This window comes from Schistocerca cancellata, chromosome 4 (genome assembly GCF_023864275.1).
Source record: "Schistocerca cancellata isolate TAMUIC-IGC-003103 chromosome 4, iqSchCanc2.1, whole genome shotgun sequence".
In the NCBI taxonomy this organism is placed as follows: domain Eukaryota; kingdom Metazoa; phylum Arthropoda; class Insecta; order Orthoptera; family Acrididae; genus Schistocerca; species Schistocerca cancellata.
The window spans coordinates 617,587,220-617,601,945 of record NC_064629.1 but is presented as its reverse complement, the minus strand read 5'-3'; the positions used below and the strand labels follow the sequence as shown (position 1 = coordinate 617,601,945).

At 40.3% G+C, this 14,726-nt stretch overlaps 1 protein-coding gene across 2 annotated transcripts in view; it reads left to right on the top strand.

Moving 5' to 3' along the window:
- The window catches only part of LOC126183711 (F-box only protein 30-like), an 81,433-nt gene that overhangs the window by 53,062 nt on the left and 13,645 nt on the right, over positions 1-14,726 (top strand). For both annotated transcript variants that reach the window (XM_049925898.1, XM_049925897.1), the window contains exon 7: positions 1,089-1,189. In XM_049925898.1, coding sequence (XP_049781855.1) covers positions 1,089-1,189 — 101 coding nt within the window. The remainder of the gene's footprint in view (positions 1-1,088; positions 1,190-14,726) is intronic.

Sequence of the window (14,726 nt, the reverse complement as noted above, 5' to 3'; positions counted from 1 at the left end):
TCCAATAAGCAGAGTGGCATGATTGGTAGTAGCTCAAAAGCAGACTGCACTAGATTGAATCATACTGCCTGTCTGGCTTCGTTGCTGCAAATGGCTTGACCCACATGACATGCCACACATGCACCTGTTGATGATGGTTCACTACAATCTGTAGCACCTCTGAGTCGTGGTCAGTATCAGCCATTGGTGGGCATATTGTATTGGTGACTGGGACATATGTCTTTGTGGTGTTCTAGCTTTAATACCCCATCTGTAAAAGACGAGCACCTTTGTGTCTGTCAAACCACATTGGTACAGTGTCCTGTAGTTCCTTATTTGTGTAAGCCAAAGAATGTAATTCCATTGACAACTGTATGAAGTAACTGTATACTGAGTTGTTCCTAAGACTACATGCATCCATTGAAAACAAATAAAAGTACCATAACAGTATTTGAATACGTGCTACAGCATCAACTAAGTAACTAATAATACTTCAGTGAATGGAATGGGATGTGGTGGATTACCTTCTTTACAGTCTGTATTTGATATGTGGCTTCCACCTTTTTACTGAGATAAAGATGTAATTGAGCATATGACATTTCACATCAAATGAGGACATGCCAGGCACTATGATAATATTTCTATCAAAAGTTAGCAGAGTTTTTTGCAAAGAGTGCAGAAAAACTGGTATCTCCGTTTTCTGTTTATATACCCATTCTGATACTCACATGTGATTTAATTTCCGGCACTATCACAGGTTGAAAAGCAAAAAGCCCTCATATTACTATGATGATAGAAAACAACAGAATGAATAAAGGAAAGCAATTTTTGTATAGAGAATGGGCTAGGAAATGGCTAGGAACATGAAAAAGAAGTTAATTACTGTAACTCACCTTTTTTATTAATAATTCTTGTGAACCAAGGGAAAATTATAGACATCAGTTGGAAAAATATTCTACTTCTGTTTGGTTTCTCAAACTTTATGGTATATGCTTTGTTACCTTTCAGTGTATTGTTTCTTTATAGTTAGTAGCATCTGTAATGTGTGCAAAAAACCTATATGTGTAAGTATTTACTGAATAGTGGTATTTTTTCTTTATTAATTTCAGAAATGGGTATTCAGTACTGCATTCAGCCCTATTGAGGGCTGGGTTCACACAAACTCAGGAAATATGTCTGACCATTTACATCACTGTGCTTATAATGTCAGGTAAGACTGTGTTAAATATCTGAGGTTAGAAGAAATTTAACTGAAATTATTTTTATGAACAGTAGTAGCTCCCTCTCCCTCCCCCTCCCCACCCTCCCACACACTCCCCCTCTCCTTCTCTCCTACCTCCCCCCCTTCCCCCCCCCCCTCTCTCTCTCTCTCTCTCTCTCTCTCTCTCTCTCTCTCTCTCTCTCTCTCTCTCTCTCTTGTGTGTGTGTGTGTGTGTGTGTGTGTGTGTGTGTGTGTGTGTGTGTGTGTGTGCGTGCGCGTGCGCGTGCGCGCGCGCGCGCGCGCGTGTGTGTGCGTGCGTGTGTATTTTAAGTCTCCCCCATTCCCTCCTCCCCCGCTCACTTCTTCACAAGATGTCACTGATACATGGTGATCTGGTAAGGCACAATTCAGATGTAGCCCGTTGATGTAAAAAGTTTACCACATGAGTATTTTGCCAGGAAGTGCAGACATACAGTACCAGCAAATGCATATTTGCCAGTCTGTGCCTCAATATACTAGGTTAAGCCCTATCTCTTTGCAGTCTAATGAAGGAAAAGCATGTGCTGATTATAGTGACTTTTATGTAGGATGAAGATTTTAAAGACTGGCCCCATTGGCGCTCTTTGAAAGAAGGTCTCGTTGGCATTGATGTTCACTCTTCTTGTACCCTTTAATTTTCTTAGTGATCCAATAAAATACAACACTAAACAAACACTCCTTACAGCCATCTACATGGCACAGGTACACACTTGACAAGCTACACTGAGCAAAGTAAGAGGAAGGGGAAATCTGCCTCAGTATACTGAATGAAACTACATATACACTATGCTATCAAGAGTATTCAGTCACCTGGCTGAAAACAACTTTAAAGTTTGTGGCACCCTCCATTGGTAATGTTGGAATTCAATATGGTGTTGGCCCACCCTTGGCCTTGATGACAGCTTCCACTCTCACAGGCATACATTCAGTCAGGTGCTGGAAGGTTTCTTGGGGAATGACAGCCCATTCTTCGCAAAGTGCTGCACTGAGGTATTGATGTCGGTCAGTGAGGCCTGACACGAAGTCGGCGTTCCAAAACATCTCAAAGGTGTTCTATAGGATTCAGGTCAGGACTAAGTGCAGGCCAGTCCATTACAGGGATGTTACTGTCGTGTAACCACTCCGCCACAGGCCGTGCATTATGAACAGGTGCTCGATCGTGTTGAAAGATGCAATCACCACCCTGGAATAGCTCTTCAACAGTGGGAAGCAAGAAGGTGCTTAAAATATCAATGTAGGTCTGTGCTGCAAAACAACTAGGGGTGTAAGCCCCCTCCATGAAAAACACGACTACACCATAACACCACCGCCTCGCAATATAATGTTGGCACTACACACGCTGGCAGATGATGTTCACCGGGCATTCACCATACCCACACCCTGCCATCGGATCGCTACATTGTGTACCGTGATTCGTCACTCGACACAAAGTTTTTCTGCTGTTCAATCGTGAAATGTTTACGCTCATTACACCAAGCGAGGCGTCGTTTGGCATTTACCGGCGTGATGCGTGGCTTATGAGCAGCCGCTCGACCATGAAATCCAAGTTTTCTCACCTTGTGCCTAACTGTCATAGCATTTGAAGTGGATCCTGATGCAGTTTGGAATTCCTTTGTGATGGTCTAGATAGATGGCTGCCTATTACACATTACGACTCTCTTCAACTGTCTGTTGTCTCTGTCAGTCAACAGACAAGGTCAGCAAGTACGCTTTTGTGCTGTAAATGTCCCTTCATGTTTCCACTTCCTTATCACATTGGGAACAGTGCTTAGGTGTGTGGAAATCTTGTGTGCAGATGTATGACCCTAGTGACACCCAATCACCTGACCATATTCGAAGTCTATGAGTTCCACGAAGAGCCCCATTCTGCTCTCTCACAATGTTTAATGACTACTGAGGTCGCTGATATGGAGTACCTGGCAATAGGTGGCAGCACAATGCACCTAATATGAAAAATTATGTTTTTGAGGTGTCTGGATACTTTTGATCACATAGTGTAAATGGTCTGTGGTGAAATCCAAATGAATGAGTGGTTAGGCGCACATTATATTTGTTTTCTAGTTGGCACTTAGGCCACAGCTGGTTTCTGCATAATAATAAACATTTGTAATAATTGTATGTGGAAGACATTGTCATTTAGGTACATTGCTGGTATTATGAGGGGTAGCCAAATGAAAATAAGACAGATGGAAAAAAGTAAGTAAACTGTTTATTTCAGACATAATCACCAGAACATAATGTATTTGACTCACTTTGAGTTAGGATGGTCAATGCCTTAATTAAAAATGTTGCAGTTGTGTACAGTACTATGATTGTACCCAGGCATGCACCTCTTTGTTCAAAGCAGATCGATGGCCACAAATGTCTTTCTTCAGGGACCCAAAAATATGGAAATCACACGGGGAGAGCTGGGGGTTGTGTGGGGATATGTAAGGGCTTCTCAGCAAAACTTCTGGAATGTAGTGGAGACAACCTTAGCAACATGTTGGCCCACATGGGTACAGTCACCACAAACATTTTGCCATGAAGGCATTGATCATCTTATCACACAGTAGAATAAATTTTTTAACAGTTATGGAAAAAAATTTTGAAGTAATAAGCAGCTACTTACATTTTTCCGATCTGTTTTATTTTTATTTGACTGCCTCTTATACAGTTAACTTAGTTAATAGGGTCAAAGAGGTAGGGCAAGACATGTGACATCAACATGCAGCAGAAAACTGATGAGAGATGGATGTGGTTTCAATTCTGATACATGAGTAATTCAGTGACCATCTTGACTAGTCTCAGTCAACTGTTAATAAAATGTACAATGCAGTACACATTGGTTTTCTGCTGATGGAAGGAAGAAAAATGCCTCAAGAAATTAATGTCACTCAGCATACACCTTAAGTTGAGGTTTTGGGTCATTCACCCATCTAAAGTTTTTACATCCTTTATTACAGTTTTGAAATTGTATTTTATAAAGTAAACTTACTTACACAGTTTCAAAGCCATCAGTAAATTTTTAGCAAATATAGTTACAAAATGACAGATTTCAACATTAGAGTATATCCCACAATTTACGGATGGTAAATGCAGTAGCACTATATCACAAATTACAGGAGACTAGAACAATCAGACACTGACTAAGCCAATGATACTGTCTCCACCCTCTCTTGTCCTTTTCCGTTATAAGGAGGACAAATGTTTAAGAAAAATGAAGAAAATAGATAAGTGAGAACAAAAGGTGTGAGGTATCGTAGCAGTGGCTACCCTAAAATTGACCTTGAACTTTTACTATGTAACTGTTAATTCCTTATCACCATCTCTCTAGTTCCTCAATTGATTGATCATCAATTACTTCACCAGAAGATTACTATTGTGGAACAACAGAATCTACATCTGACTCCACCAGCTACTTTAAGGTATGTGGCAGTTGCGAATAATACTGTCTGTGGTCCATAGCCTAGGTTGCAAAGGTCTGTCCATACACATGCCAGCTATCTCGCCTCATTTGTTATACTCATCTTAAGCATCCTCAGTTTTAAGGGGGAACAATGTATCCATTGTTGTTTCATCCTCTGACCCATTGATCAGGAAAAATGGTGCAAAACCCATAGTGTCTTTGCTGTGTTGTATCTGAATATTGTGACAGACAGAATTGTATTGGAGTCTCTGTTCAGTGTCTATGTATATTGAGAGCACATTTATGAACATCTTATTAAAACATTGTGTGATGACATTTGTCTGCTGCTGGTAGGTAGATGTCATCCTGTGGATGATGTTGCATTATGAAATTACTCCTGACACCAATCTTGACTAAAAAACTTTTCTATGATTAATGAACTTTAATTCAAAAGTATATCTTCCACAAGAAACCACATGATTTACAGAACTTTTACAGTTCCTATAGCCTTGATGACTGTGTAGTGGATGAAGTAGTCAGTGAACCTGTTATTCATTTATTCCCATTTGTTGACTCGATTAACCTCCCAAAAAAGGAAATTCCAGTGTAATGAAGTGGAGCAACTGTAGGAGGAATTGGTACGAGATGTCCTGGGAATACTAAGGCATGGGCTTCCATTGTTGGCAGTTCCCTACAGTGTCTTACAAAATGTCTTACAGTTCAATTGAGACTTGGCAAATGATATCTGCTTTTGATTATATCAAAGGTCTTTGAAACTACCTGATGACTTGACATTGGAGTGTCATGAAAATACTTCAGTATGTAAATGAACTGGAATGATGAGCAACCATTTGCATCCCGTTGGGTCATAATTATTTTTACACAGTGTTCCATCTTTTAATCTTAATTCTGCTTTGGTGACATCTTTCATTTCTATGGTATCTATGATCTTCACTGATGTTGGATTTTTCCTTTGTTCATTACTGCTGTAATGACTTGGATATAGAATTTCACTCTACCAAAACAGTACATAAATGATGTAGTAAATGATAGGATTATGGGTAGTGTTGGAAGGAAAGAAACATAAGTGAGTGTATGAGAGGGAAACTGGAAGCTGATGACTTCTCTCTGCCTTTTGTGTGTTTTGCACATTATTAGAACAGCATGAACTTCGGTGTTAGTCTATTGTATATTTTATGTTCTTAAAAAATATAAATTGCATTTTATGAGTAATAAAAATTAGTGGACCATGTAACTTTTGCTCTTTTATGTAACCAAAGCAATATTGAGTACTTTCAATGCAAGTACAGTTTACGCGTACAAATCTATATAATCTATCTATTGTTGTTATTCCGTACCCAATAGAACGTTCTTCATCATGATCAAAGGCAACAGTTTCCTGTTATTATTAAGTGTGAAAGTTGTTTATGAATAACAATAAAACGTTTTATATAAGTTCAATGAAGTATTGGAGCGAAGTTTGATATGGTTTTAAGGAAATGTTTTTTTTTCTAGAGCTACATAATATATCTGTATTGCTTTTCTTGATTTTTGCTACAACATCCTTCTGTTTCACGTTACAAACCAACAATAACTTTTGAGTAAAACCTGAATTAAACATTGAAAATTTGAATCTCGCTATAAATACTGCTTATTTTTAAGTACCAGATGGGAGGATAACTATATAGAACAAAAATGTTCCATAGTTTATGTAGCTGTTTATATGAGGGTTGCCCAGAAATTAATGCACTGCATTTTTCCTTCTTCAGCAATTCTTTATGGAACATAATGAGAATTACACACACACAAGAATGGTGTTTTATCTACACACCCTATTTTTCCACGTAATCTCCATCTCATTTTATATCCTTCCTCCAGTGTGAAACAATGGCATGACTGCCCTGTCAGTATGTCCTTGTCCTGATGGCAGATAATGGCATCCACACTTTCTTTGCTAATTGACAGGTGTAGCACCAAGTGCCGAGTCCTAATGTGTCTGTCCTTGCAAATGACTATATCAGCTCGCTGCAACACGTCAGGTGTGACAGCCACGGATGGCCTCCCCAACCGCTGCAAATTGTGGAACTGCACTGAACTGCCTTCTGATGACCTCATCCTCCGTGCCCAGTGACTAACTGTGCTTCTGTCGACAGCAGATGCTCCATGAACTTTGCACAAGTGTTTGTAAATATTTCCCACAGTTTCTTTCTCTGCAGTGAGAAATTCAATGACAGCACATTGCTTGTAAGGTACATCACCAACAGATGACATTTTGAAACTGTCCTGCAGCTACACTATCTGTCGGAAGTGACGGAAACTTGGCACACTCACTCAGGAGACTTCAAATAATACATATGTAATGTTTCACACTTGTAGCAGTGTTTTTGGCTGAGAAAAAGAATGTGGTGTACTACGTCCTGGGCAACCCTTGTATATCCTTATCCAGTTTCTAAGCAGTTCACCACTTCCGGTTTCTGGGGGAACCTAGTAAACACTGAAGACACTGATCTCATACACAAACAGAGCAATGAAAATGAGGTAATGCCCCTTAGATATGCAACACACCTAACATACAGGAAATGCAGTTATGAGCTTAACTGACCAAGGTAACTAGGGAAATTACTGTAGTCATCACTTACTTATGGTAGTTTACAGTAACCTGCAGTAATTCTACAACTCTTCATGGGTACAACCAGCACCTATTATGTTCCTTGAATGGATTTTGTGAAAAGCAGATAGCATCTTTGTTTTTGCGTGTAACAGTGTGCCCTGAAGCTTCAGTGCCCTTTTCGCAAGATGTCTTACTGATTTCTTTAGGATTATCAGTTGGCATACATAATAATCAAATGTCACAACAGTGAATGGACTGCTATATTAATGGGGTTGGAACTTATCGACTGATCAGATGATTGCAATGCACTATTTCTCAGTCATATAGTAATTCTTCTAAAATCATATGAGCCTTTGTTTTCAGATATTTTATTTCTTGTAAGGAAGAGGACCACAACTGATTTTGGGAATGACAATTCAGTCAGCTGGCAACAGAAATCAAAGATTCTCCCTGAATGTAGAAGGCAGGCATCAGTGATGAACAATTTGCAGCTAGCTGCACCCAGTGTGCTCAGTGGCTACTGGCGGGACCTCTTCCATATCTCAGATGAGAGCCTCAGAAAATGCACTTAGCGGACACTGACTTTCTTTCCCAACTTGTGCACTGTTTCTCCGAGGACCTTCCATCATCCACCCAACATTGGAGCTCCCACTGACTACCATACCTAAATTCTGCACTTCTCCAGACCTTTCAGCGAGATTGGCTTTGGTTCTAACAAGAGAGGAGTCTGATGCTGGATTAGATATGTTCTCAGCAATGGGCAAGACCTCAAATATGCTTTCAAGACATAAAGGGGCAGCTTTGTGGACATTACCTTCTTTTGCCTTCCATGTAGAGGTTCACAGGATGACTTCGTTACACACTGTTTTGAATCAGTTGAGCAATCACGATCTGTGTAGAAGTTTCATTTAGTTCAGAGTGCTTGTTTTCATAAAAATGATTTCACATTTTTGGTGATTTTCGTTTCACATTTTTCTTTATCCTGAAAAGGCTTGGACTCTCTTGTAATCTAAATTATAAGATGAAGTCACACAGATCCAGTGAATAGGATGGGTGTGAAACTATCTTAGTTTTAAGACTTAATTATGTTACTCAATGCAGAATATTTACCCACCTCAGCAGCCATGTGTTTTAACGTGCTGCTTACAGGTTGGGGAGGTGCATCGGGCCCGGATCTGCCTGGCACATTAGCTGTGAAGGTCGGTGTGCTGGCCAGCCTGAATTTGGATTGTAGATGGTTTCTCACAGCCGGCCGTTGTGGCCAAGCGGTTCTAGGTGCTTCAGTTTGGAACCGCGCGACCGCCACGGTCGCAGGTTCGAATCTTGCCTCGGGCATGGGCGTGTGTGATGTCCTTAGGTTAGTTAGGTTTAAGTAGTTCTGAGTTCTAGGGGACTGGTGACCTCAGAAGTTAAGTCCCATAGTGCTCAGAGCCATTCCATTCTGGCGGTGAGGGGGGGGGGGGGGGGGGGGGCATAATAGGAGTGTGGTGACGGGAATGCCATCCAGCTAACACTTAAATTAACCATGCCAAATCTGTTAATGACCATGCTGACCCTATGTTGATATGTGGGACAAAGGCACAAGGAAGAAATGGTGACTCCATTTACAATATTAGCTGTGATGATTGTATGAGACAAGTAAAAATAGTATGCTGAACTGGAATTTGAACCCAGATTCGTGCCATTTCTGAGTGGTACAGTACCTGTTATTCCACCCACAGAGGCTCACTTTTAGCAATAACTCATAACAGATACAGATTACAGATCAATACACAACTTTATCTTGTCACATAAAGTCATTATCATTTTGTATTTTGGCCAAAAAAATGGTCGATGCACAACACTTTGCAATTTGGAGTATTGTCATGGTGAAGAACCAGTTATCTCATACCCACATTGCAACCTGTAATTATTGCAGTAGCTCTCATGACTGTAACACCATGCATCACCATCTGTAATGATTTTTACTAGAACTTGATATCAACAGATTGATGTGTCATACTTACTTGACTTGACTTGACTTGACTTGACTTAATTCCTTTGGCCCCTACGGGGGCATAGGGCATCCAGGAGAACTCGCCATCCGTCTCTGTCTTTGGACATTTGCCTCAATTCTGCACAGGTCTTGCTAACTCTTTTTGCTTCCCCTTCCACTGTCCTCTTCCATGTGCCCCTAGGTCTTCCTCTCTCCCTTGTTCCCTGGGGATTCCATTCCAATATTTTTTTCCTGATGGCTCCATCTGGTTTTCTCAAGGTGTGCCTCAACCAACTCCACTTTCTCTCTCGTCTCTGGTCTTCTATAAGTATCTGGTTTGTTATTCACCAGAGCTCCTCATTACATATTTTTTCAGGCCACCAGATATTCATGATGCACCGAAGACACCTATTTCTGAAGCTTTGTAACTGGGATATCTTTTTATCCATTTTCCAGCTTTCACTGGCATACAGAAGGACAGCCTTCACATTTGTATTAAAAATACAGATTTTTGTTTTGTATGTGATATTTCTGTTTTTCCATAATGAATACAATTGTATGAAGGCAGCATTTGCCTTTTTAATGCGGTTTTTCACATCATCTCCAGCTCCACCATCTTCCGTCACTATACTACCCAGATACAGGAATGAGTTGACAAGTCTCCACCTGCTGCTCCCCTATTAACAGTGGCACCTCCGTGTTCCCTGAATTTACTCTTATTTCCTTTGTTTTGCCTGTATTTATCTTGAGGCCAGCAGTCTCTACTTCTTCTTTCAGCAAGTTTAATTTAGCTTGCGTATCAGTCAGCCTTTGAGCTAATAAAACTATGTCATCTGCAAAATCCAAATCCTCCAGACGTTCATGGATCCCCCACTGGATTCCTCGACTCCTCTTCTCACAACTGAGTCTAGAACAAGTAGAAAAAGTGTTGGTGATAAAATGCAACCCTGCCGGACTCCAGTTGTTACTTTTATGGCCTCTGTCATATTTCCCTTGTGGAGTACACAACATTTGTAGCCATCATATAGATTTTTTATGATGTTTAAGATCTGTGGTATGCCCTTCTTCCGCAACACCTGCCAGAGCACTTTGTTTCACAGAATCAAAGGCCTTTTGAAAATCTATGAATGCCAGATACATGGTTGCTTCGAATTCTTTGCTTTGCTCTAAAATGATCCTAAGAGTGTTAATAAGATCAACACAACTGTGTTGTGCCCTCAAACTGGCCTGTTCTTTACGCAGTCGCTTTCCAAGAGACTCTTTAGTTCTGTTCAAAATAATTCTGGTGAGGACCTTACTGGGCACTGACAACAATGTAATACCATGCCAATTGTTACAGTCTGACAAATTTCCCTTTTTCAGGAGCTTTACCACCAAACCATTTTTCCACTCCTGTGGAGATTTCTCTTCAAGCCAAATATGCTTCAGCAAGGGATGGAACATTTTAACAGTACTTTCAGTATCAGCTTTTAAGAGCTCCAGTGCCATGTTGTTTGAAGTGCTCCTCCCATCTCTGTAGCTGTGTCTGTTGAGTTGCAAGCATCACCCCATCCTTTTTCTTAACTGGTCCTCCACGCCTGAAGTTCTTCATTGACAACTGTTTGGTTATATTGTAGAGCTCTTTCATATTTCTTTGTCTTGCTGCCTCTTCTGCTAATTTTTCTTGCTCATCTATCCATTTTCTTTTATCTCAACGTAGTCTTATTTTCACTTTTTTGTTCGTCTCTGTGTATTCCTTACGCACTTCTGCGTTCTTGTCTTACAAAAATTTAACTTAAGTTTTAGTTCTTTCCCGTGGCTGATTTTATTCCATGTAGCATCAGAGATCCATTCCTTTCTTTGATTTGCCTTACATCCTAAGATTTTTTCTCCCACATCTAAATAACTGTCTTTGATTTTTTGCCAACATGTTTCAATTCCCTCTTCCATAAAGTTTTCTTCAGAGAGGACCTGGAATATGTTTTGTAGTTCAAGGGCAAATGTTTCTTTGATCTGTTGGTCTTTTAATCTTGCCACATCTATTTTCTTTCACCTGTGATTGAGCTTGGTTCTATTTGCCACTATATTCAGTCTGAATTCTGCCAAAACTAGGTGGTGGTCACTTCCAACGTATGCTCCTCTTCTATTTTTGACATCTAACAGAGTGTCGGAACTTGCGGCTTATGACTATGTGGTCTATTTTATTTTTGCTAACGTGGTCTGGAGAAACCCACGTTACCTTACGGCAGTTACAATGTGGAAACAATGTGCCTCCAATGACTAGGTCATGTTCAGCGCACGTATCTATCAACAGTTCACCATTTACATTCCTGATCCCCGCACCATGCACACCCATGTTATGTTCAAGCCCTTCATTTTTTGAATCAACTTTTGCATTCAAGTCACCCATTAAAATTTTTATGTCCCTAGAATTTGTTTGTCTAAGGACTCCGTTAAGCTCTGTATAAAATGCATCTTTTAATTCTCCTTTAGCTATTTCAGTAGGTGCATAGCATTGAATTACAATGACATATCACACATTTGTTTTAAAGCGTGCGGTTATTATCCTTTCTGAGACTGGTTTCCACTCCAGTGAGCTCTTCTTGCTGCTTTTAGATAGTAAGAGCCCTTCACCATTCCTATGCATTGTGTCTTCAACTGTCTGACCCACATACAGCAGCTTTCCACCATTCGGTGTTTGGAATTCCCCAGATTCTGGCCACCTTATTTCACTTAGTCCCAATATATCTAACAGTAGTTCTCCGTCTCTTTTTTAACCTGTCTTAGCCTCCTGGCCTCTCTCAACGTCCTTACATTCCAAAAACCAATACAGGTTTTTCTTTTCAGGCCAAAGGTTATATCCTTAAGATCCACCCGGCTGTTTCTCCTTTTAGTTTCTGTGAATGTGTTTTTTGGTTGTGTGGGTTATCAGTCCACAGCCCCTGAGTGTCCTGGTGGATCTGTCACCTAATAGCCTGGACAGCTGCCAAGGTTTTATTTCAGGGCCTTACTCCTTAGATAGCTTGTCTTCACCACGACTACAGAACACTATCCATCCCTTCGCAGTAAGGCCTATGTACATCAACGTTGTCCTGGTTTCCAAGGATCTTCCGCTGTCCACATTACAGGACTGTGTGTGCTGCCACACAATCGCAGGGAGGAAAAGGAAAGGAAGGGAGTGTATAGGGTGGGATAGAATAGAATAGAATAGGACAGGACAGGACACTGGGAGACACACTTCGTCTGGATTCTCTATGGAGACCTGTCCGGCTTGGGAGCCCCTGCTGGTAGCTACGCTACCGCCGGTATAGCCCTCCAATTCATTGGATCACACAAACCCCCTTGCCTACACGGACAGTGTTTTGTTAACGCGGTGTCTCCTGAGGGGGTTGTGTCATACCCACAACTGCAAAATTGTCAAGCATGTCAATCAGTAACTTACAAAAACCAGCATTTGCTGATGTCTCTGCATGGATGATGGTTGGTCAGTTGATTTACAACAATGTGGTACCTAGCAGGATAACTCATGAGTACTGCACTTCCACTCTCAGCAAAGGGATTCTAGTTACTACTGGATCTTCATTCATGCCGTGATTCATCTTCTGATTTATATGATCTTGTTTAATTGACACTTGTTTGTTTTGTGATACAGTTTGTGTATGGATTCTGTGATTGTGTGGAAGAGGCATTTAAAAAAATCTGTACGTTGTTAGTGTTAAATCCTTTACAACAGAACTTGGATAGACATGCACACTTAACTTGTGACAACCAACCAATAGGTACAGCTGTCTGTATGACACAGATAGAGACTCACAATTAAAGGCTATTTCATTTCTATATTTTACACAAAGTCATTATCATTTCGTTTTCTGGTCAAAAGATGTTTTACATACAATGCTTTGTGGTTGGGAATACTGCAGTGGTGAGGAGGCAGTTGGCAGTATTGGGAGCAGGGTGTATACACTTTGGGAGAACCGGGAAATCCGGGAAAAACCAAGGAATTTTTTCATCCGGGAGAAAACCGTGGAAAACCTGGGAATTTTTCAGAATTCCAGGAATTTTTCATTGTTTTAGTTTTCTGTTAAATTTATGTAATTTTGACTGTTAAAAACTGATACTCTAGCAAAGAATATTACTTTATCCCACTACTGCAAAATAATGCTGCAGCAATAAAACATAAATGAGAGAGAAAAAAAGGAAATGCACACTTGACAACATCCCGCCTGCCAACAGCAAAATGTGTCAATGGCCTTCGGATGAAGACAATGCAATACTTCGTAACAACTAATTGCTTCTGATGAGCGTGACATCAAAGCTGTTTACATTAGTTTCGTTTGAGCAGTTGCCAATGGGCTCATGCACATTCGCATTTCAGTCACATGTGAGCAGTACCTTCTCCCGCTTCTGGCTACTTGTAGGCAGATGCCAAGCGGATAAATTTATCTGGAGCGCTCAAACTGCCAGATTCATGTATGCACAGAGCAGTCTTAGTTGTAGTGGGGGGTGAGGTAGTTCCCACGTGACCTGTGTTTATGTTTAGTGATTTTTTGCTGTTTCCTCTTGGTTTACAGCTCCCACGTCAAATGGAAACAAAACAGGTTTCTGTGGCCAGGAGCTATGAAATGAATTAAAATACATTCACACAATTATGGAAGGCTGAAAACAATTATTAGTTTCACTTTTCTGATTTTGTTTCCACGTGTTTTACAGCCAAGCAATAATCGCCTTGCAAGCAATAATCGCCTTGCAAGCAATAATCGCCTTGCAAGCAATAATCGCCTTGCAAGCAATAATCGCCTTGCAAGCAATAATCGCCTTGCAAGCAATAATCGCCTTGCGGAACAATGAAGTTATTTTCATCGGTTTTCTAAAGAAACTTGGTTTTTATTAATATTTTTCACGGAGACAATCAATTTATTTGAAACAAAGCATTTCATTCCACAGTATGGCTAGTTCCAATTGTTCGCAGAATTTCAAGTGCACGTTCTCATCTTCCGGCACGTACGGCATTTTACCATAATAAAGAACCAAATGTGAGATAGTACTGTTCTGGTACTTCAAGAAATTTTCATCCCGAAAACCATAGTGAAAAGCTTAATGTGAGGTTGGGACCTACTTCATTCCAAATATGGACATGCGAATGCACACATCAAGCTGAATTATACACTTTAGTGTGGTTTACAAAATTCCGATGCTCTTGGAGTATCCTCTGATATCTTGTTTCTTTTATGACGTATTGTCAGACCTCTTAATACTTTATACATACGAACATAAGGGCTTCCTACGCCATCGTAGCTGCGTAATGCCTGCTTTCTGGCGCTCTGTGTCAACTACCAAAACGAATCTATTTCTGACCGGTTTCAGGAAAATATTGTGAATGGTGGTTTGAAAAGTATTATTTTCAAAGTAAATTTTCTTTTACACAATATAAAACATATTACGTGTGAGAATGTGCAATGTATTTCTTAAATCACACGTTGAGGACCAGCCACTTAGAAGAATTTCGAGACCAGAAGACAACACATTTATGTCATTATTTTAAATTTTACTTGCT